We start from the raw sequence: 24,238 nt of genomic DNA, 5'->3' as shown, positions 1-24,238 counted from the left end.
AGCTGGTATAAGTCGGGCCAAGGGTATGCTAGTAAACAGAGATACAACATCGAAACTGCACATTGTGGTATTCTCCAAGATGCTGATGCTTTTTAGCCTTTCAACTGCTTCTTTGGTATTTCTTATTGTGTGTTGGCTGCTAAGAGTTATGGATCTTAAAATACCAGCCAAATACCTTTCCAACCTTTTGTGGTAGCTGAACCTATTGTTGAAACAATAGGTCTAAGGGGAATATCTGGTTTGTGAATTTTGGGTGCACCATAAAATCTAGGAATGACCGGTCTGACAGGAATAAGTTTCCGATAAAGTTGATAATGATGATCCGATAATGATGATTCCTGGAAAGAACTGACCAGCTTAGACACCACAGACATCATTATTCTCACGTCTTTATGTCTGAACAATGCTTACTTCACTTTCAGGCATCAAACCTACAAACAGAAGTGGGGCATACCAATGGGATCAGCCTTGGCACCAGTTCTTAGTGAGGTGTTTCTACAATATATCGAAAATAATATCTTCAAGCAGGACTTCAAGGATCTCCAACTCTACATGAGATATGTAGACGATTGCTTAATAATTTGGAATGGGACAGAAGACAAATTAAGATCCCTTCTCAATACTTTTAACCAGCAGGATCCAGATATAAAGTTCACCATTGAACTTGAAAATAACCACAGTTTACCCTTCTTAGATGTTTCTTAGATGTTCTGATCCAAACGGGAAACTAGGTTTGACTTGAGTGTATATAGAAAGCCAACTCATAGTGATAGATATCTGAGATATGACTCTTATAACCACCCAATAATTAAAAATTCTGTAGTCTTTTCGCTGGTTGATAGAGCGTTTATAGTGTCTTCCTCTGATTTGGAGCTGAAGGCTGAACTTGATCATTTATCTTATAGGCAATGGCTACCCCCAACAAGTCATTGATAAGGTTATCTCCAGGAGAAAGATTAGCACATAAAACCAAGAGCTCCCCTAAGACTGAAGAAGATAAACTCCTTTTTGTCATTACCTTATATTAAGGGCATTACTGACATTTTAAGCTCCAAACTCACTAAGCTAGGCTTTAAGGTGTTTTTTCCTTCTGGAATGACCGTCTCCTCCTTCTTAAACAAAGGTAAAGATAAAATCACTTCAGATCCACCAGGAGTATATGAGATTCCTTGCAGTTGTGGTGATACCTATATAGGTCGTACCATGAGATCTTCTCTACATCACCGATTAAAAGAACATGCTGATTCCATTGATGCCTGCCTTAAAAAGACAAAGCTTAAGGAGGAAGATACTTTTTCTGCACTGGCCCATCATATTTTTGAAAACCCTTCTCATTCCGTTGATTTTGAACAGGCTCAACTTATTGCTATTGTTCCACAACTCTTAAAGCAGAAAATCAGAGAAGCTCTGGAAATTGCTAAAAACAAACCAGCCATTAATAAAGACAATGGAGAGTTCCGCATCAGTGAAATTTGGGAACCCATTACCCATAGGCTAAGAACTCGCAAAAAACTCCACCATACTTCTAAAGACCCAACCTTTTTGAGATCTACTAGGATAGCGGCCATCAATACCTCTACCAAAATCCGAGCCATATTACAACAATAATTCCAGGTTCGACTTATTATTAGTGTTGTTCAGTGATTTTAGTTTTATTTTATTTAGTGATTTTATATTCTGGCAAGAGTTTTGAATTTGAACCTGATGATGACAGGCACAGGTCCTGTCGAAATTATCGTTCCAAGATAACACAATACCTGACATCCATAGCTTAGGTAAGCTTATTACCATTATCATGTTATGTAATCAATTTCTCGGGAATTCTCTCCCTTCGATTACGCAATCAATATATCTCTTCCCCACCTTTCCCTTAGAAACAATAAATTAGTTCCCATTTCTTGTATCAATAATTCCCCTTAGAAACAACAACTAATTCCCTTTCGTGAATCAATAGCTCCCCATAGAAACAACAAATTAATTCACCTTTATTGAATCAATGAGTCTCCTTACAAACAACAAATTAATTCCCCTTTTGTGACACATCAATCAATCTTGACATCACGTGTCAGACATTATTAAACTTCGCCTGGAAACAATTTGATTAATGATTGACAGTACCTGTCAGACATTATTAAACTTTGCCCGGAAACAATTTGATTAATGACTGACTTTAGGTCATTGACCCCATTAACCACGTGTTCTCCCTAATGATTCTATGCCTAAATTTGGTGTTCTCGTCGGATCAATAGGGGCCTTTCTACTCATGAAGGCTAGGTATTTTCTGCAGAAGGGCCACTTTTCTGAAAAAAGAATAGCCCAAGAGAAAACTGTGGCCACAAATCAAAAAGTTTGGCAATACTATAGATAATTAATTATTGTGTGTGCAGGTGCATAATAGTCCTTTTAGATGTAGCCCATGACAATAGGACCTGGAAACGTTATAAAGAGCTACCAGAAGGCAGTCCTTGTAAGCAAACCTTCAGAGTATAGGCAAGAGTCATTTGATAATGGCATAAGAGGTATAAGGTGAACAGCAAAAAAAAAAATTTTTTAACTTATCAGATCCAAGCTGTAAATGAAGCCTTAACCCAAAAGGACATTAAAGCTGGAAAAAGAGATATTACAGACAAAAACGTTATAAAACTTTCTCAAGTACCAAAAATTCGAAAAGAATTAGAAAGCTCAAAAGTCTGGATAAACAAACAGGCATATAGTAAGCTAATGACAGTTAATGAAACAAGTGGGTTCGAAATAGAACCAAAGTGGTAAAACAAAGATAAGAAAATGTATATAGTCGTATACGGAAAAGATATATAAATTTGTACTAATGTAATTGGGAAAATATATACAATTATAAATGTATTTTGAAAACTCTTATAAATAAGGAATTGTTATCGTAAAATAAATAAATAAATTATAGAAATGTAAATCGAAAAGTCATGTTATATGAACTATTGCCAAGCCCTTATATAGAGGCTAATCACAGTTATCAGTTATAGTGCATAAATCTATTTGTTGGAGTTGCTTTTGTTTTTTAAATATTTTAATTGAAGTTATGTATTATAATATAAAAGTCTTGACGGACATATTTAAAAGTTGTACACAGAATGAATATTGCAGTGATTAAATAAATTATTAGAGTACATAATTATTATTTGTTTTTAACAATTAAGTTATGTATCAACATAACTTCTGTTAATTTATATATATGTAACCTAAACTATCCATGTAAATATAATGAATCAATATGTTGAGTATTTGTGTTTTTTATTTTTATATCATTCAAGAAGTATTCTACATTAATACTTCATAAGCAATTCATAAAACACTAATTGGAATTAATTCTAATGCTAGTCTATACTGTGTTTTATTTTTTTAAATGCTTTAAGTTTTAACCAGTAGTTAAATATCCTATCAAGTTTTAAGAATTACAAAAAAAAAAAATACTTGTATAAGCTATTACACAATGCTTGTATATATATATATACTATATTTTTATTTTCTTTAAGTTTTAACTAGTGATTTAATGCAATATATAAATGTTTGAAATCGAGTCAACGTATAAATATAGTTTTATTGTGAAACAATCTGTTCAGTGATTAATAATTATATATTAAGAGTAAAAAGAGGAGAATGTAATTAAAAGTAATTAACTTTCGTTAAAAAAAAGAAAAAAGAATGCAGTGATATATAAAAATTTTGAGTGTTTCTTTTTACTATATATAGGTAACACATTATGCTTTATGTGTATACTAATGTGAATATTTATTTTAGATACAGCCTTAGCTTTTTTTTGGAAATCAAATTATTTGTAACATCCTTTCGCACCCATTTTTTTCAATCATATTTTGACACATTTTGGGAGAAAGTAACAAATTTTGAAGCCACTTCAAATGTATCCTGATGCTATCATCTCATACCATCAGAAACCAAACCATACTTGATCAACTGATATTTTGGAAACTATAGCAGTATTACAGACTTTACTACAAGTTCATCAGAAAGTGAGATAAAATCAGAACTTAATTTAGGCCTAGAGAATGTACTACATAACCCAAATTGCTTATGTTATTGAAATATGTGAAAACTCTCTGTGCTGGAAAAATATGTGAAAATTTAAAAATCAAAAATTTTATGTGTAATTTATCCAAGGTATTTCTAAAACGAAAAATAAGCGGTATATCAACCACATCATACAGATAAATTAAATTATTAATGGGAATTAAATTTAAACTCAAATAATTCATAAACTTTTCTAATATAACTTGAAATCTAATTTAAGCAAAACCACTAATATAATTTTTAAGCTGCTTGGGGTCAAGTTAAAACAGAAGATGCATATGAAGAAGGGTAAAAAGAGTATTTTTCAGTCCTACAGACAGAGAAAAAGAGAAACAAGGATGAATTTCAAATTGAAATCCTTCAAAAAAAAGAACATGTCCTATATTGGACCAGAAGCATGACCTTAAGGAAACCCAATGCGGGTATATCCAAATAATGACCCAGAGATCCCAGTAAAACAGCTGTAAACAAAACTACGTTATTTTAAAAGTAAAATATTGAGAATTTGTACAATTCTTTTTTAAATGGGTAGCATTTTGGTAAAGTTTTATAATTAAGTTAATTATTAATTTCGTAAAAATATATAAGACACAAATACGAAGTTTAGAAATACCACTTTTTATTAAGATAAGGAATATATCCTGCCAAGTTTCTGCTTAATAAGAAATTGAGAAATACCACTTCCTAGCTATTTGCGTCGGTTTGTTAAAGGAATGTGTGGTTGATAAAATGTATAAAAGATACATTTTATCGGAAGGGGGAGATTTTTTAGACTGATACTAACTTTATGCCGGACTGACCTCTGGTCCGTTGTTTTTAGAAATACCTTGGAATCTTGTCGGATCATTGTAAGTGTCTAAGTATTCTATTATATGTTATTGTAGTTTTCCGAGACTTGTGGTCTACTTGGGACAGCCAGTCCCAGTGAAAATATATATCTAACATTATTATATGTTTAATTAAAAAAGAGCATTGCATCATAGCCAATCTCTTTACGATCTACCTTTAGCCCCTCGAACATACCCAGTCGGTATACCTTATTGGTTCAGTCATAGCATAAGGCACGCTAACAAAGTTTAATTACCTTAGGGCCAGAGTTTACCTCCCCTATAAAGGGAGAATAAAGGCATCTACGACTACACCACCCGAATACAAATAAATACACTTTACAACAGATGAGTCCATAGTCAATATGGGATCTTATATGTGATTTATAAAACTGGAGTAAGGTTTTCTCCTTACATCCCCAGAGTGTGGAAAGAAGTCTTTTTAGTAAAATTGTTTTTCTATAGCATTTTTTTATTGTGTTTTTAAATGTGGAGGTGGAAATTAAGTTTTTGGTTGAGCATGAGACCTAGGTAATTCATATGATGAACCTCTGGAGTAGATGTTCTATTTATAGTTAGTCTTACCTTAACATAATTTTCCTTTTGGTGAAATTGGATTGTTTTTGACTTGATAGGTGCAGTGGGCAAATCTGAATATTGAAAAAAATTTTCAAATTGGAATAGTGAGTTTTGCAGCTTTGACTGTGCAATCTCAAAGGTGTTGCCAGATGACCGTAGTGTCAGATCATCAGCATATTGTAGATTCATGTGGGGGAGGTTCAGGTTCCAGAGATATAGGACAAAGAGGACGTAGCTGAGGACTGCTCCCTGAGGAAAGCCTTTGATTATTGTCTTTTGGGGTGAAGAGGCTGAACCTACACAAACAATGAAACTTCGCAATTCTATGAAAGGTTTTACAAAAGATACTAGCTTGGGGGATAGTCCAAGGTTTGCAAGTTTAATTAAAAGGATTTGGTGGTTCACATTGTCATATGCCCCTTCAAAATCTAGGAAAGCTGCAACTAGGACATTGTTTTTTGAGAATGATTCATTTATTGCATTTGTTAACAATATGAAAGCATCTGTTGAGGAATGGTGTTTCCTGAAGCCAGTTTGAGTGTGAGGGATCATGGTATTTTTTTCAACAAACCTGAGGAGTTGGTAATAGATCATTTTCTCCATTATTTTCCCCATCACAGGAGCAAACATTATGGGCCTATAAGACTCAGGGTTATTTTTGGGTTTATTTTTCTTTAGGATTGGTAGGAGGGACGAACATTTCCAGATATTGGGGAATATAGGTGAAGCCCAAGCATGATTATAACAATTTAGAAGTTCTTGTTTGTATGAAGGGGTGAGATTATTTATCCATGTAAGGTGTATACTGTCATAGCTGCCGCTAGTCTTGGTCCTAATATGATGTATTAATTTATTCATTTCCTGGATTGAAAATGGACTGGTTATATACTTGGATCCTGGGCGAGGTTGGTAACTTGGGATCATAGGAATTGGGGGCATTTTGCTACAATTATTTGATGTTAGCTTATTAACAAAAAGAGTGGCAAATAGCTTAGCTTTTTCATTATCATTGTCATAATGGGTATTATTATCTATAAGCTCATACAGGAGTGGGTTGGGGGAAGTCTTTTTCTCACAGATGTGGCTTATGACTTTATGTATAATTGGCTCAAGGGTTTCTCTGGAGAGATTATTTGCAAAATTATTCCAGTAGTTATATTTAGCATTTATTATGGTCCTTTTTAGATTAGCTTCTGCTTGTAATTTTTTAAATATGTAGTAGGTGATGGTTTTCTTAAGAATGTTCTCCTAGCTGCCTTTTTTGTTTTCCATTTATTTTGGCACTCATTTGTCCACCATGCTTTGGGAATCTGTTTAGGGAAGGTTTTCCTGGGTGTTGTCCTGGGGATATCATGACTAGCTGTATTTATTAGTAAAGATGCCAAAACTTCAGCATGTGTGTCCGCTGTTGCGTTTGAAATGCATGAATTTTGGGTGAAACTTGTAATTTCATCATTTAGCTTATTTTTGAATATAGGCCAATTTGCTTTAGTGTTAATATAATTAGAGGTATGTGATAGGGTTTCAGTAGGTTCCCTTAGGGAGAAAACTATGGCAAAGGGTTCAGTACATAGACTATCAATTTTATTTATATTTATTCAAAATATTTTAAGACACAATTTGTAGGTCAATTGTAGAGAAACTGCCACTTTTGGGGTTAAAACATGTATTCAGGTTTGGAGGGGTAGCAACAGCTAATTCATTATTATTTCAAGTCATACGCTTAATGAACTTACCAGCTTTATTTGCTGGTTTATTCCCCCACAAAAGGCTGTGGGTATTGAAGTGTCCACAAATAATGATATTTTTTAATATATTAGAATTATATAGCTGGAGAAATCCATGGCATCTGTAGTTTGGCCATTAGGGTTATAAAAGCTTAATATGTAAGTTTTTGTTTTATTCAGCCAAACACTGATACCAATTGAATCAGCATCATTTATAAAATCTGGAAAGTTGATGTCACGTGATTTTTTATTATTTTTAAATATTAAAGCTACTCCCCCTCCTTTTCTTTCTTGTGATATATCCTTTCTTATGATAGTGTATCCCAGAGAATTAACCTTTTGATTTTGCGTTCATGGAAGCAAGCAATATTGATGGAATTATTATTCATAAAAGATATTAATTCATTTAACTTATTTTTTTATTTAACTTATATATATAGTAAGTGATCTTAGGTTCCACTGGAGTATTGATATGTGTTGTGTTGTTGGTTTATTTTTCAAATGACTGTTTATCAATGTTCAGCTTTGTTAATAGTAAAGCAAGATCTTTTTTTGCTTGAATGAGCATATGATTAGGGATGTTGATTTTTGTTAATTCAACAATGATTTTTGTTTTCTGTTTTTGTTGTATATTCTCGGTCTGAACTGTTTTTTAGCTTAAAATGAATAAGTATGTATTTGAGGGTTGTATGTTTTGCTTTGAATCCAATTTGTCAGCTAAGGGACCGATTCATAGTAGTTTTTTTGGTTTGTTTCTCGTTGGGGGGAGGTGCCAGGCCGACATCATCTCACTAGGCAAAGAGGTTTGTAGGCTCGGTGATTCTTTCTGATTGAGATGTTAGCAGGGGAGATTAAGGGATGGTGTTCCGCAAGGGGTACTTGGTGCATTGGGGGTGTTTGGCTTGAGGGTTTTATTTTATTTCAATATAGGTTTTATTTGGTGTGATTGGGCAGCATTTGCTTCCATAGCTGCAAAAGGGTACTGAATGGCCTTCTCTGTTGCTATTTGGAGTGTTAGTGCTCTTTTCTTATATGCAGGGCATTGTGATTTATTGGTGGATTCATGTGGGCCTTTACAATTGATACATGTAGGCTGAGTTTTGTTGCAAGTTGTCAACTCTACTAAATTACTACAGGCTAGGAGAATTTCATTGCATTTATTTGTTGTGTGTCCCAGTTTCAGACACTTCTGACACTGGATAGGCTTTGGCTTGTATTCCCTGTGCGCTTTGATTTGCCCAAATAGGAATAACTTTTCTGGGATATCAATTTTTTTCTTCAGTGTAAATACGAAAGATCTACTTGTTTTTAATCCATTAGAGTTGGGTTTACCCAGTTGAGTGACATCTTTTACAGGGATTGCATTACCAGCCTTAACTGAGAGCCCTTCTCTTAACTCCTGAATTGGTATTTCTAGGGGAACATTATATACTATTATTTTTGTTGGGGATTGTTTTGGGTTCCATTTAGATGAATTAATTGGGGTATTCAGAAGAAATTTTAGATTAAGTATTATATCAGCTGATTTCTGATCTTGGACAGCTATTAGCAAAGATCCATAACGGTGAATGTTAAGAGAAAACATTGATTTTAACATTTTGAAAATTGCAACCCTTATTGTAGTAATCTTTGTTATTTCAAAGGAGGTATTAGGAGTAATTTTGAGGTAAATACCTAAGTTTTGGGAAGGAGAAACTTGGACAGGGGGAGGGGAAACAGTTTTGGTTGGGGACGTTTTTTTCCTTATTTTAGAGCTCCTAGAAAGGACCTTTTGAAATCCATTATCATCTATGGTGACATTAGCTCCAACACTGATCATTGTCCTATTCTCAGAATCTGAGCTTTCATGTGAGCTTTGTGATAGAGAGCTTGACCAGACAAGATGGGGCAAAAATGGATCAATTTCATTAGTATTTAGGGTGGGATCCGGAGGGACTTTTTTTAGGGGGAGTTCTTTGCATTGCCTATTGGAATAAGCTTTAAGCTAAACAGGAAAAGATAGTAATATGATACAAGACCGTCTGCACTCTACTGTGGGGAAAACTTCACCATCCACAAAAGAAAACACCACAGTTTGGCCCTGAGGAGGATTTTGAGCACGATTGGTTTGGTACAACTACTGATAAATCGAGACAATAATTCACAAGAAATTTATTTTTAAATTTCTTAAAATGTTGCTGTTGTCCTGTGAGGTCTGAGTTCATGGGTTTCTCCTAAACTCTATTGTACTTCTTCTATTTGTTGTGAAAAACACGTTTTTTTGGGTATTTTCAATGCAAATTACCATTTTTGGTATCTTCATTGAAGAGATTAAAAAACTACAAGTTTGTCTTTCTATATAAAAAAAAATACATTTTACTCCACCCCCACCCCTCCTGAAAATGTTTTGTTTCTAATGTCTGTGGTCTTTGGGGGATGTCTTTCCGGCGAAAAAAGCTAAAAACGATTTCTCACAGTTTTTCTGCGATGGTTTCGCTAAAATCTGCAAACAATGCCTAATTTCGCAGAGATTTTAACAAAACAAACTAACATGGCATCAGAACATGACAAAAAGATACTAAACGCAATTTTCAATCCCTTACTCCCAATTGGTGAGAATGTTTCTGGTGCTACCATAAATGAAGGTAAATGCTTTTGGAAAAGAATGATAGAGTTCTAGTCGATGGGCTATCTTGGAAAGTTGGGCAAGACCCACTGTAAGCCTCATCTCAGACAAAATCTTAAAGCATGGACACCAGGCTCCAGTAAAATTTAGTTGGTAAATTTTTCGTTGTTCATATTATTGACCTAAAAATAAAGTAAACATACCAATTGATGCCTTTTTTATGCTCTTTCCAAATATAATAATCATTTTGTTGGAAATGAATTTTATCCCCACCCCTAGCTATATACCAATATATATAGCCTATATATATATATATATATATATATATAGGTAAAATTCTACTTTAGCTACTTTTGGCTATCTTGGGAAGGGGTTAGGTTAGGAAAATGAGACTTTCAGGGATGGGTCTACAGGCTAAAGTATGTCATGGGAAAGTATTTTGAAGTACCTACTTCCTCTCCTTCTCCCTCTAGGGGGTCCTGAAATTTGCCTACATGACAGGTTTGAAATTTTGACAAAACAACATTTTACCTTAATTTTCAGTTAGCCTATCAGTTTCTTTTTCTCTGGCTTTAGCTCTGAAAATGCAATTTCAGTTATGTAAGCAGAATTTTAAGACATATAAATAGTTTATTTCCAAAAATTAGGAAATCTATTTGTATATCTTTGAAACCTTATAAATTGGGACTGAGCAAAGTTGTGAAGCTGGAAACAATTTTGCTGTACTTCATTTAAGCAGAAGATCTATTTTGCAAGGTTTCACTTTTATAAATCACAGATTTTTAAAGGTCATCAAAGGTCAGGACCCTCTAGAGGGAGAAGGAGTAGAGGTGGGTACTTCAAAATATCTTCCCAGGACATACTTTAGCCTGTAGACCCATCCCTGAAAGTTTCATTTTCTTAACCTAACCCCTTTCCAAGATAGTCAAAAGTAGCTAAAGTAGAATTTTACCTATATATATATATATATATATATATATATATATATATATATATATATATATATATATATATATATATATATATATATATATATATATATATATATATATATATATATATATATATATATATATATATATATATATATATGTAGCTACTTTTCATTATCTTGTAAAAGGGTTAGGTTAGGAAAATCAAACTTTGAGTAGGCTAATGAATCCAGGGCCAAAAGCATAGGCTAACCTGGGAAGGTAGCCTATTTCCAAGTTTCCTTGTTAACCCTTTTCTGATTTCTCAGTCTTAGAAATTTGCCTGCTTGACAGGTACCTACTGAAATCAACATTTTACCTTAATTTTCAGTTAGGTTTATTACTTTCATTTTCTCTGGTTTTAGTTCTGAAAATGTAATTCCTGTTATTTTAGTAGGATTATAAGCCATATCAATGTTTTTTTTCAAAATTTAGGAAATGTATTTGTAGATCTTTGAGACTTCATAAATAGGGATTGAGCAAAGTTGTGAAGCTAAAAATACTTTTCTTTTACTCCATTTAAGCAGAAGATCCATTTTGCAAGGTTTCACTTCTAATACACAAAGATTCTGAAAGGCCACTACCCTCTAGGGGAAGAAGGAGTAGAGGTAGGTACTTCAAAATACCTCCCTGGGACATACTTTTGTCTGTAAATCCATCCCTGAGAGTTTCATTTTTCTAACCTAACCCCTTTCCATGATAGCAAAAATTAGGCTAGCTAAACTAGAATTTTTCAGTATATATTTGTCATATTTAGAAATTTTGTGTAAACATATAAGCAGCATTAACCTATACTCTTTTTCTATTGTTGTCAGTTTTAACAAGCAGTACAAGGGGACTGAGCTTTGATGGGTGCAAGGAACTTCAGACATAAAGATGACATTCAGTGTACCCCAGCTTCTCCAGACATGTATACCCCCAACACCCTGATTCACACAAGAAAACACTTCCATGCAATTTTTCTAGATTAAGTTTTCTAGCCAAGATACAAAGGAGGAGATAATGTTCAAACTCTGATCAGCCTCCCTGGCCAGTTTTAATTAATGCTACAGTGGTGCCAAGAATTTTCAGATTTTCTGAATATTCTTTATCAAGCAATGCCTGATGGGTAAGTTGAATGTGGGGAAGTAATTAAATGGGGAATAATTGAATAATTTCTAGAGGATAATATATTAAAGAGAAGAATATCCACAGGGGTGGAGGGGTTAACTATCCAGGGGAGTTTTTTCTTTGGACAATACCTGTTTTTATTTTCATTTAATAAATGAAAAAACAACCTAAAGTACACTTTTGGGTGTCAAATGGCAGTTTATGTCTACTTTATTAAGTCTAATTTATTAGAAGGAACTAGTTATATACAAAATTATAAAGAGCCCATAACTAGCTCTCAATGATGTGCATTTGTCTGGCCTAGCCTTTCCATTTCAGAAATGTCACCCAAATTGTGCTTTTAGAGTATCATGTTTTACTTTATGACAGCTTTATTGAGTTGGATTAAAAATCACAATAAAATATAAAAATTAACTTTTAAATGAGCCCTTAAACAGCTGTCTATAATGTTCCAGTGCCCCAGTTGTGACAAAAAAAGCAGGAGAAAGAACATGATATATTAGTGCTGCATGGCTACCCATGCAAAACAAGTTATTTTCTTTCTTGTTCAAGAAGGTGGGTTGTAATTTTTCTCTATAAGGTTTCAACAATGATAATCCAGAGGGTGCATTTTTTGGCTTGTTGCAACACCATTTTCAAGTTCCATGCAACCAAATGATGCAATGCGCAGGGCTAATGCAACAGTGGATATTTCAGCTGCAAGATTTAGTCTCCTATGCTGGGCATGGCAGTTGGGGGATGTGGAAGCTAGATAGGCACTTTAATATAAGTGTTGAAGCTGAAAAAAAAGCTGAGCTTATATGAAATTCATTGATGATAATTTCTGTAAAAGCTTAGTACAGTACTTAATTTTGTGTTTGTCTGATGTGTATCTATTGTTTATTATGTATTTTATAATGTGTTGAAATTAAATGAGTGATGTATTTGCCAAATAGTAACTTTTCTTCACTACTGCTTGAAGGAAAATGTGCTACTGAAGACTTGGGGCAGGTACTAGCATCCCTTCCTTTTTTACTTGGGAATGATTTCCCAAAATAAGTTTTCATACATCTTGAAAAACATGTTTAGGCTTGTATTTCTCACAGATGTTTAAACAATCCTTTCTCCTGAAGGATATCTCATCCAACCTGACTCCCCAGATGTGAACCCCCCCCCCCATAAAAAATACTGGGGCTATGCCCATAGCCATATTCTAAGGCTTAGGAAAGTACATACAGACAAATCTATAATTGTTTAACTCTTTGAAAAAGTACTTTTTTTCTTTGAGAAATTTATTTGCCCTACCCACTTTTATCCTAAAATGCATTACTCTACCCCTCCATCCACCTTTATTATTCTGGTGTCTACCTCCCTTGAATATTTTTAGTTTACATCTGAGCATGATTGAGTGATTAATCTGCAGTTTAGACTCTTTGTGGTCTTTGAAAACTGTTACAAAGGTGACAAGAATCTTATGGAATAGATATTCTGCACAAATTATTGCATTAGAAATGTGTCTAAATACCAAAGCGTACCTCTACTATTCTCTCCTCTTTCTCTCCTGATGAGCAAAATTTTAGCTAAAGAATTTATACAAAGTCTGAGAATAAATGATTAAAACATAAGTGACCCCAAAAATACAATTTGTAAAAATATTGTGTATTATATAGTCTAAAGTAAGAATTTTGTTATTAGGTTCATATTTTTTTCTTGTGAAGCTTTATGTTCTTTTTAGACTTATTTCTCACAAACTGTTGGTTAATAATCCAAATAATTTTAGTTTAAAGAAACACAAGAAACTTTTTATACAATTTATAAGCTAATGCTATATACAGGTATTAGATGGGCTGACATAGAACTGTGGGTGCAGTGATTACTATATTTAGAAAGAACATTGACTAGGGGGAGGGTTGCTATATTTTTTATCTTGCCACCTGATATCTATGTTTTAAGATTAATCAAATAGTTTGTGGTAACAAACTAGGAGTAAGGAGTGACTTGGCCCAATAGTAACCAAAACTTCTAAAAAAAACAACTGAGTAACCACTAATAAACCGAAAGAATTAGATTTTTTATTTTGATTCCTAATATAGAAAGCCCATCAAATTTAAAATAAACCATCAAAAACTACAAGTTGGACAATTTGAGCAATTTTTGATAAGGGGGTAAATACCTTCAAAAATTAGAGAGATTTTAATACAGTTCATCCCTTCAGATTCAGCATATCAGAGAATGTAGAGGTTTTAAGCTTTTGTCTACAAAAATTTTGTCTACAAATGTGCATTCATTTGTTTTTAGTTTTTTTGCTTTCCCCAGGAGTGGTTGTATCAACCAATGGACCTAGATGATTGGGAGAAGTTTGATTCAAAATTAAGAGTTTCAGAGTTTCAATTAAGAGTTTCAAAGCAAGGTTCTAATTCTGAAGATTTTACTTCAGCCCTTTCAGAACATATTTTTAATTTTCCAGACCATTTTATTTTGTTTGAGAATGTCTCTTTGATTTCTAGGGATTGGGGTTTAAAGCAAAATTTTCGTGAAATGCTTGAAATAAAGAAAATCTTATTCAAGAATATTGCTTTGAATCGGGATACAGGTGAATATGGGCTGAACTCTATCTATGATAATTTATTAAAATCTGACAGAGTAAAGTTCAATTCACCCAATGTAGTTGACCTTTGTCTAAATGTTATATCATTGAACGCTAATTAACCAAATCCAAGACGGTCAGAGAGGCTAGCTTCCGCCTTCGGTTTGAATAGCTTTTGAGAATTAAACACTATGTATTTTGATTTGATTTAGTATATAAACTTTTGTTTTACATTGTTTAAGTACTGTTATACTCTAATGATGATGTTCACTACATATGTGACCAAAATATCTGGTATTTTTTGTGAAATTTATTATACACTGTCTATTAAAAAAGGATTTTATCCCTATTTTGGACTTTTGTTTTATCGTCAGTGCCCTTTTTATGTAATCAAAAGATGAGAGGGCAACTAGCCCCTTTCTCATGCCTTGTCTTCCCCAAAGACATTTGATAAAAATTTTGAGAGACTTTTTATTCATTATAGTTGAAAAGTCCGATACCTCTATGTTGGGGGATAACATGAACCTCTAAAGACCTTGGGAAAAAGGATATTCCTAGACATAGTTTTCCACAAAAGGGAGAGGGAGATTTACCTGCTTGATTTAAAAAATGATTGGTAATTAAAAAAAAAAAAATTACAGCAACATTAAAACTTAAAATAAAACAGATATTATTCCACAAATGGGTGGGGGGAGGGTTCCTCTCCTCAATCCCTTGCTCTTTACATGAAACTTCAAATTTTATGTCCCAATCATTTAAGAATCACTGCTGAAACACAAGGCCCCTGGATGGGGAATAATTATTTTTTAAAGTGCTAAAAAACTTTAGCATAAGGATGGAGGAATTTAGGAGGGTATATCAAGTAACTCCCTTAACATATGGAACAATTGCTGTTCTTCATAAGTTTTAGTGCTGTTCCTCACTTACAGTTCAAAAACTCTATTTTTATATTTTGCAGTTCTAGAAACCATTTACTTTCAATTCTATTGGTTCAGTGAGTAGTCGTCTTTTTTCTGAAAATAGTGGTTCCTGCCCCATTTTGTATATTTTTTTTATGATGGTAGTTTTGTTTATTCAATTGACTGTGTTTTGAGTAAACTTGCCCTTCCTCATTATGCTATACATGAGAAATTAAGCTTACAACATTTTTTGTAGGAAAAGAAACATCAAGGCCACATGGAAGCTTCAAATACCAAAAACCTTTTTGATTTCTTTAAGAAGTCTGCTAGAAAGAATGAAAATAACCCAAACACTCTATCAGGCAACAATAGTGCTCTGGTTCATGAACAGACAGTATCTGTTACCTGTGTTGCCTCTGCTTTAGGAGTTTCAAACCTAGGTGTGATTCAGTCAATCCCAGACACAAAAAGAGTTCTGGATCTAAAGATATTGAGAGTGCCAGAACTGCCAGTGATTTACCAGTTATTCAGGCAGCTCAGACAATTTTGAGTCTGGCTTGTCTGATTGGCCTGAACCCTCTGACATGATAGATTTAGAAACTAATAAGCCAAAAAAGAATGATAAGACAAATAGTGGTCAAAAGTGAAAAAAAAATGACCAAAAATCCATTAGTAATAGAGGCACCTCAAAGAAGTTTTACTCTCAAAGTTTTTCCTAAAAATAGATGAAGGGCCCCCCTACTTAGGGACTAACTAGTCCCAGGCAAAATAGATTGGAGCAAAGCATACTGCAAGGTGCTAAGGGGTAGCAAAACTGCTGTGCTTCCTCATGGTAATAGAGGTCCAGAATCAGAGCTTGCAAAAGTCATGAAAGCTAAAAAAAAAAGGTTTCAGTGTGCAACCCATCAAGCTTCTATGAAAGAGTGTGCAAACAAAAAAGTTATTGTGACCAGAGTGTAAAGCTGTCATTGGCCTTGTCTGAGGGGGCTTCCAAAGAGAATCTTCCTATTTCAGTGACAGACACACTTCCACAAATTCTCAAGTTTCATGTCAAAGACTATCAAGCCATTAATAATTTGAACTGTGGAAGAGCAAAGAACACTGTTTTGATTAAACAAGTGGGAAGAACAGGGCTAACAATCTCTCAAAAACACTAAAAATACAAAGTTTTTCATAATATGGACGAGTCCATTGACCAAACAACAACCAAAATTTTTAGTCATAATGGTGCAATTTATCTCAGTGAGTGATGAAGATATAGTCAAGTGTTTTTTTTTTATGTCAGTTGTCACTGTGCCTCTGCACAAGGACTAAAAAAGCTCATAGTGATTGAATTTGACTCAAAAGGGATTCCTTTGGAAAATTGTGATCAGCTTTGCATCAGACAATGCCAGCATTATGGTTGAATCAAAGAATGGTCTAGCTACACTTTTGAAACAAGACCTGCCTTGGCTTTCAGTTTTTGGGTGTATTTTTCACTCTCTTGCATTGTGTTCAGCAGCTGCACTGGAAATTTTAAATTAGTCAATTGTCCAGTTCAGCCATGATATATATAATTTCATTGCTTATAGTAAAAAAAAGAAAGCAAGAGTTTCCAGAGTGTCAAAGGTTTGTTAGTATTGCTGAACACTGCCTGCTTTATTCCAGTAAAACACGTTGGCTGGCAATGGAAAACGAAACTGAACGCTTGCTTGAGTATTGGGAAGCTTTAATTGTAAATTTTCAGTCCATGCTGGCTGACAGCATACCATCTGCTCATGCTCTATATGCTGCTCTAAAGAACAATGCCATGTGGTTACATTATTTTTTCCTTGGACACATTTTACCAGTAGTGAACAGCCTCAACAAAGAGCTCCAGAGTGAAAAAATAGAGAGCATATTTCATAGGCAGCGCGCTAGCACTGGTTAAGTAAAGAATGATGTGGGTGCAATGTGGTTTTTTTTTTCTCCATACCTGGGCACTTTGTATCAAAGGAGTTGTTGTAGAAACTTCGAAAAGGGCTCATTCGATTGGAAATTGGAGTGGATAGTGCCCTTTTTAATAGTCGAAAGTGATTGGAGGGCAACTAGCCCCCCCCCACGCCCATCTTTCCCCCAAACCCATACAAGCAAACTTTTGAAGTGGCTATTTTGTTCAACCTAGTTGATTTCCAGACAGAAAATATATTTTTGAAGAGGACTCTCCCCCAGAACCCTTTGGGCAAGGGTTTTAAGTTATGCCCTGGGGGCATATAATAATGATGTTGGCACAGTTTATTATTTTTTTCCTTTAGAGCAGGGCACTTCATATGGAAGGGGTCGTCATAGAAACTTCAAAAGGGGCTCATTTGATTGGAAATTTAGAGTTCTATTGCCCTTTTTAAGAGTGGTAAGTGATTGGAGGGCAACTAGCCCCCCCTCCCCCCATGTCCATCATTCTCCCAAACACATCCAGTCAAAATTTTTAGATAGTCATTTTGTTCAGCATAGTTGATTTCCAGATAGAAAATATGTTTTTGAGGAGGACACTCCCCCACAACCCTCAGGGCAAGGGTTTGAAGTTATGCCCTGGGGGCATGGGGGCATGTAAGGTTTTTATAGAAGGCACTGTCGTAAACTTCAAAACAGGCTCATTCGATTGGAAATTCGAAGGGCTAGTACCCTTTTTAATAGTCGAAAGTGATTGGAGGGCAACTAGCCCCCCCCCCACGCCCATCATTCCCCCATCCAATCAAAATTTTTAGATATCTATTTTTTTCAGCATAATGGATTTACATATATAAAATATGTTTTTGAGGAGGACACTCCCCACCAGCCTTCGGTGCAATGGTTGTATGCCATGCCCTGGGGTCCTATAAGGTTTTTATAAAAGTTTTTGTCGTAGAAACTACAAAAAAGGCTCATATTATTGAAAATTGAAAGGGATCGTGCCCTTTTTAAGACTTAAAAGGAAATGGAGGGTAACTATCCCCCCCCCCACCCCCACGCCCATCATTTCCCCAAACACATTCAATCAAAATTTTGAGATAGCTATTTTGTTCAGCGTAGTTGATTTCCAGATAGAAAATATGTTTTTGAGGAGGACACTCCCCCAAAGCCCTTAGGGCAATGGTTTGAATTTATGCCCTGGGGGCATATAAGGTTTTTAAAGAAGGCGTTGTCATAGAAACTTCAAAAAAGCTCATCCGATTGGAAATTCAAAGGGCTAGTGCCCTTTTTAATAGTCGAAAGTGATTGGAGGGCAACTAGCCCCCTTCTCCATTCCCATCCTTCCCCCAATCACATCCAATAAAAATTTTGAGATAGCCATTTTGTTCAGCATAGTTGATTTATCAGCATATTCAGCATAATATATTTTTGAGGAGGACACTCCCCTACAACCCTCAGGGCAAGGGTTTAAAGTTATGCTTTTTATAGAAGGTATTGTAATAGAAACTTCAAAAAGGCTCATTAGATTGGAAATTCGAAGGGCTAGTGACCTTTTTAATATTCGAATGTGATAGGAGGGCAACTAGCCCCCCCCCCACGCCCATCATTTCCCCAAACATATTCAATCAAAGTTTTGAGATAGCCATGTTGTTCAGCGTAGTCGTTTTCCTGACAGAAAATATGTTTTTGAGGAGGACACTCCCCCACAGCCCTCAGGGCAATGGTTTTAAGTTATGCCCTGGGGGCATATAGGGTTTTTAAAGAAGGCGTTGTCATAGAAACTTCAAAAAAAACTCATTCGATTAGAAATTCAAAGGGCTAGTGCCCTTTTTAAAAGTCGAATGTGATTGGAGGGCAACTAGCCCCCCCCCCCCCCCCAGGCCCATCATTTCCCCAAACACATCCAATAAAAATTTTGAGATAGCCATTTTGTTCAGCGTAGTTGATTTCCAGAAAGAAAATATATTTTTGAGAAGGACACTCCCCCACAACCTTCAGGGCAAGGATTATAAGTTATGCCCTGGGGGTATATACGGTTTTTATTGAAATATTTGTCATAGAAACTTCAAAAATGGCTCATTCGATTTGAAATTCAAAGGGCTAGTACCCTTTTTAATAGTCGAAAGTAATTGGAGGGCAGCTACCCCCCCTCTCACACCCACCTTTCCCCCAAACCCATCCAAGCAAAATTTTTAGATGGCCATTTTATTCAACGTAGTTGAAAGTTTTAGGAATTAGGTCTTTAAGGATGACAACCCCTCCCCCCCCCAGCCCTCAGGGCAAGGGTTGTAAGTTATGCCCTAGGGGCATATAAAGTTTTTATTGAAAGCGTTGTCGTAGAAACTTAAAAATGGCTCATTCAATTGGAAATTGAAAGGGCTAGTGCCTTTTAATTGTTGAAAGTGATTGGATAGCAACTAACGCCCCTCTCACGCCCACCATTTTCCCAAACACATCGAATTAAAATTTTGAGATATTCATTTTGTTCAACGTAGTTGAAAGTTCTTGAAATTAGGTTCTTTTAGGATGATAACTCCCTCAGAGCCCTCAGTGCAAGGGTTGTAAGTTATGCCCTGGGGCATATAAAGTTTTTATTGAAAGCATTGTTGTAGAAACTTCAAAAGGGCTCATTCAATTGGAAATTGAAAGGGCTAGTGCCTTTTTTAATAGTTGAAAGTTATTGGATAGCGACTAACGCCCCTCTCTAGGCCACCATTTTCCAAAACACGTCCAATCAAAATTTTGAGATATCCATTTTGTTCAACGTAGTTGAACGTTCTGGAAATTCTGTCTTTTAGGATGATAACCCCCTCAGAGCCCTCAGTGCAAGGGTTGTAAGTTATGCCCTGGGGGCATATAAGGTTTTTATAGAAAGTTGTTGTATAAATTATAGGCAGCACGATCGCGCTGCCTAAGTAAAGAACGGGACACTTGAGAACGAGACAAGAAACGGGGATTAAGTAAAGAGGCACTCCCCCACAACCCTGAGGGCAAGGGTTTTAAGTTATGCCCTGAGGGCATAAAAGAATGATGTTGGCACAATGAATTATTTATTAATTTTTTCCTTTAGAGCAGGGCACTTCGTATCAAAGAAGTTCAATTGGAAATTGGAGTGGCTTGTGCCCTTTTTAATAGTCGAAAGTGATTGGAAGGTGACAAACACCCCTTCCACACCCACCATTTCCTGAAACACATCCAATCAAAATTTTGAGATAGCCATTTTGTTCAGCATAGTTTATTTTCAGATAGAAATTATGTTTTTGAGGACACTCCCCTACAGCCCTTAGGGCAAGGGTTTTAAGTTATGCCCTGGGGGCATATAAGGTTTTTTATAGAAGGCGTTGTCGTAGAAACTTTAAAAAGGCTCATTTGATTCGAAGTTCAAATGGCTAGTGCCCTTTTTAATAGTCAATAGTGAATAGAGGGCAGCTAACCCGCCTCTTATGCCCACCATTTCCCCAAACACGTCTAATCGAAACTTTGATATAGCCATTATATTCAATGCAGTTTTAAGTTCTGGAAATTAAGTCTTTTAGGATGACAACCGCCCCCCCCCACAGCCCTAAGGGCAAGGGTTGTAAATTAATTCCAGGGGGTATATAAGGTTTTTATATAACGTGTTGTAGAAACTTCAAAAAGGGCTCATTCGATTGGAAATTGAAATTGCTAGTGCCCTTTTTAATAGTCGAAAGTGATTGGAAAGCAACTAACACCCCTTCCATGCCCACCATTCATTTCCCCAAACACTTCCAATAAAGATTTCGAGATATCCATTTTGTTTCACGTAGTTCAAAGTTCAGGAAATTATACCTTTGAGCAGGACACTCCCCCCACAATCTTCAGGGCAAGGGTTATAATTTATGCCCTGGGGTCATATAAGGTTTTTATTGAAATCTTTGTCGTAGAAACTTGAAAAAGGACTCATTTGATTGGAAATTCAAAGGATTAGTGCCCTTTTTGATAGTCGAAAGTGATTTGAAGGCAACTAACCCCCCTCTCACGTCCATCTTTTCTCCAAACACATCCAATAAATAATTTAGATAGCTATTTTATTCAACGTAGTTGAAAGTTTTGGAAATTAGGTCTTTAAGGATGACACCCCCCCCCCCCCACAGCCCTCAGAGCAAGGGTTGTAAGTTATGTCCTGGGGGCATATAAGGTTTTTATTGAAAGCGTAGAAACTTCAAAAGGGCTCATTCAATTAGAAAATGAAAGGGCTAATGCCTTTTTTAATAGTTGAAAGTGATTGGAGAGTGACTAACGCCCCTATCACGCCCACCATTCCCCAGTTGAAAGCTCTTGAAATTAGGTCTTTTAGGATGATAACCCCCTCAGAGCCCTCAGTGCAAGGGTTGTAAGTTATGCGCTGGGGGCATATAAAGTTTATATAGAAAGTTGTTAAAGAAATTTCAAAAAGGGCTCATTAGATTGGAAATTGAAATTGCCCTTTTTAATAGTCGAAAGTGATTGGAGGGTGACTAACCCCCCTCTCACGCCCACCATTCCTCCAAACACATCCAATCAAAATTTTCGGATAGCCATTTTGTTCAATGTTGTAGAAAGTTCTCGAAATTAGGTCTTTGAGAATGACACCCCCCCCAGCACTCAGGGCACGGATTGTAAGCTATTCCAGGGGGGCATATAAGATTTTTATTGAAAGTTTTGTCGTAGAAACTTCAAAAGGGCTTATTTGACTGGAAATTGAAAAGGCTAGGGCCATTTTTAATAGTTGAAAGTGACTGGAGAGCGACTACCGCCCCTCTCACGCCCACCATATCCCCAAACACATCCAATCCAAATTTTTAGATAGCCATGTTGTTTAACGTAGTTGAAAGTTCTGGAAATTCGGTCTTAGAGGATGACAACCACCCTAACAGACCTTAGGGTAAGGGTTGTACTTTATGCCCTGGGGACATATAAGGTATTTATAAAAAGCGTTGTCGTTTCCAAAAGGGCTCATTCGATTGGAAATCGAAAGGTCTAGTGCCCTTTTTAATAGTCGAAAGTGATTGGAAGGCTTGACATTTTTATAATAAAGATTGAAGTGGGTATAATGTATTATTTTTTGTTGTTGTTGTTGTTTAGACCAGGGCACTTTGTATCGAAGGAGTTGTCGTGGGAAATTCAAAAAGGGCTTATTTGATTGAAAGTAGAAAGGGCTGATGCCCTTTTTAATGCTCGAAAGTGATTTGAGGGCAACTAATGCCCCTTCCACTCCCACCCTCCCACGCCAGCCCTCCCATTTCTGCTCTTAAAATTTAACCAAATCAAAATAGCGTAAGTGCATCCGAGCTATCAAAGAAAGTAAACAGATTTTTTTGCGAATGGTATCAAGTTTTCCATTTCAGGTCAACTAGAGGAGGTATGAAACTAAATTAAACACTATTATTTGTGTCCAAAGTTTTAAAAGGGTGTATATAGTTAAAAACTGCTGAAAATTTTTCTCCAGCATACAAATAGCAGGCCAAACTATAAAGTCTTAAAAAACAAAAAGATTTAAAGTATTATTTTCTTTTTCCCTGAAAAGACTATGTCAATATAAAACGAACAGAATTTAATTTCAAAAACTTTTTCCACAAAACAAGTTTTTCAAAGAAAAGTAAAGAACCCTATTAAACAAAAATGAGCAAAAATAAAATAAAATAATCTACCAAGCGTGAAACTACCACAAATCAGCATTGATAAATAAATGAAATCCAAAACGAACAGATATTACAATAATTACCGAGTCAAACTCAAAACGAGCAGAAATTAACATAAGTTGGGCGCAAAATCCCTATGCCTACACAAGTCCAGAACAAAATTTGCACTTTACTGAAAAAATACAAATGAATGTGCATTGTCAGTTTAATACACATATACTGATACTTAGTAATCAAAATGCTAATATTATTTGATTTATTAAAGTTATAAATGTTTTTTTGGTAGATTATTTGATTTTATTTTTGCTCATTTTTTTTATGGAGTTCTTTACTTTTCTTTGAAAAACTTATTTTGTGGAAAAAGTTTTTTAAATTAATCAAACAGTTTGTGGTAACGAACTGTAAGTAAGGAGCGACCCGGTTCAATAGCAACCGAAACTCTAAAAAACGGAATTTTGATACCAATAGATACATCAAAAGAATCAGATTTTAATTCTGATTTCAAATATATAAGTTTCATCAAGTTTAATCTTACCTATCAAAAGTTACGCGCCTGAGAAAATTTGGCTGATTTTCGAAAAAAGGGGGAAAGACCCCCTAAAAGTTATAGAACCTTAATAAAATTCGCATCATCATATTCAGCGTATCAGAGAACCCTACTGTAGAGTTTTCAAGCTCCTATCTACAAAAATGTGGAATTTAGCATTTTTTGCCAGAAGAAAGATCACCGGTGCGTGTTTATTTGTTTGTTTGTTTTTTGTTGTTTTTTTTTTTTTTTCTTTTCCCCAGGGGTAATCGTATTGACCCAGTGGTTCTATAAGATCATAAGAGGGTTCGTTGGAACCGAAATCAAAAGTTATAATGCACTTTTTAATCGACCAAACAAATAAAGGGCAACTAGGCCCCCTCCCACGCTCATTTTTTTCTCAAAGTCACCCGATTAAAATTTCGAGATAGCCATCTTGTCCAGCATAGTCGGAATTCTAATAAATATGTCTTTTACGATGACTTAATCCCCCACAGTTCCCAGGGGAAGGGCAGCAAGTTATGAACTTTGCCCATTGCTTACATATTGTATTGGTTATTGGGAAGTATACAGACATTTTCAGGAAGAATTTTTTCTGGTGGGAGGGTCTGGAGGAGGGGGTTACTCGGGAGAATCTTTCCGTGGAGGATGTTTCTTTAGGGTAAGGGACATTTCTATGAAGGGGGCGCCGGATTTCCAAGCATTATTTAAAAAACGATCAGGAATTAAATAAAAAAAAACAAGTTTTTTAACTAAAAGTTAGGAGCAACATTAAAATTGAAACGACCAGAAATTATTACGTATAGGAGGGGGTTC

General features: G+C 35.3%; 1 protein-coding gene across 1 annotated transcript in view; it reads left to right on the top strand.

Annotated features, from left to right (window-relative positions):
• Positions 1 to 9,719: 9,719 nt before the first annotated feature.
• Positions 9,720 to 24,238, top strand: part of LOC148951105 (tetratricopeptide repeat protein 36 homolog) — a 36,398-nt gene continuing 21,879 nt past the window's right edge. Inside the window, exon 1 of the mRNA XM_089090144.1 lies at positions 9,720 to 9,819. Coding sequence (XP_088946270.1) covers positions 9,726 to 9,819 — 94 coding nt within the window. The 5' untranslated portion in view covers positions 9,720 to 9,725. The remainder of the gene's footprint in view (positions 9,820 to 24,238) is intronic.

Source organism: Artemia sp. Qi Xiang Cuo, chromosome 6, assembly GCF_049724085.1.
Source record: "Artemia sp. Qi Xiang Cuo chromosome 6, ASM4972408v1, whole genome shotgun sequence".
NCBI classification, from domain to species: domain Eukaryota; kingdom Metazoa; phylum Arthropoda; class Branchiopoda; order Anostraca; family Artemiidae; genus Artemia; species Artemia sp. Qi Xiang Cuo.
This window is presented reverse-complemented; position numbering and strand designations above follow the sequence as displayed.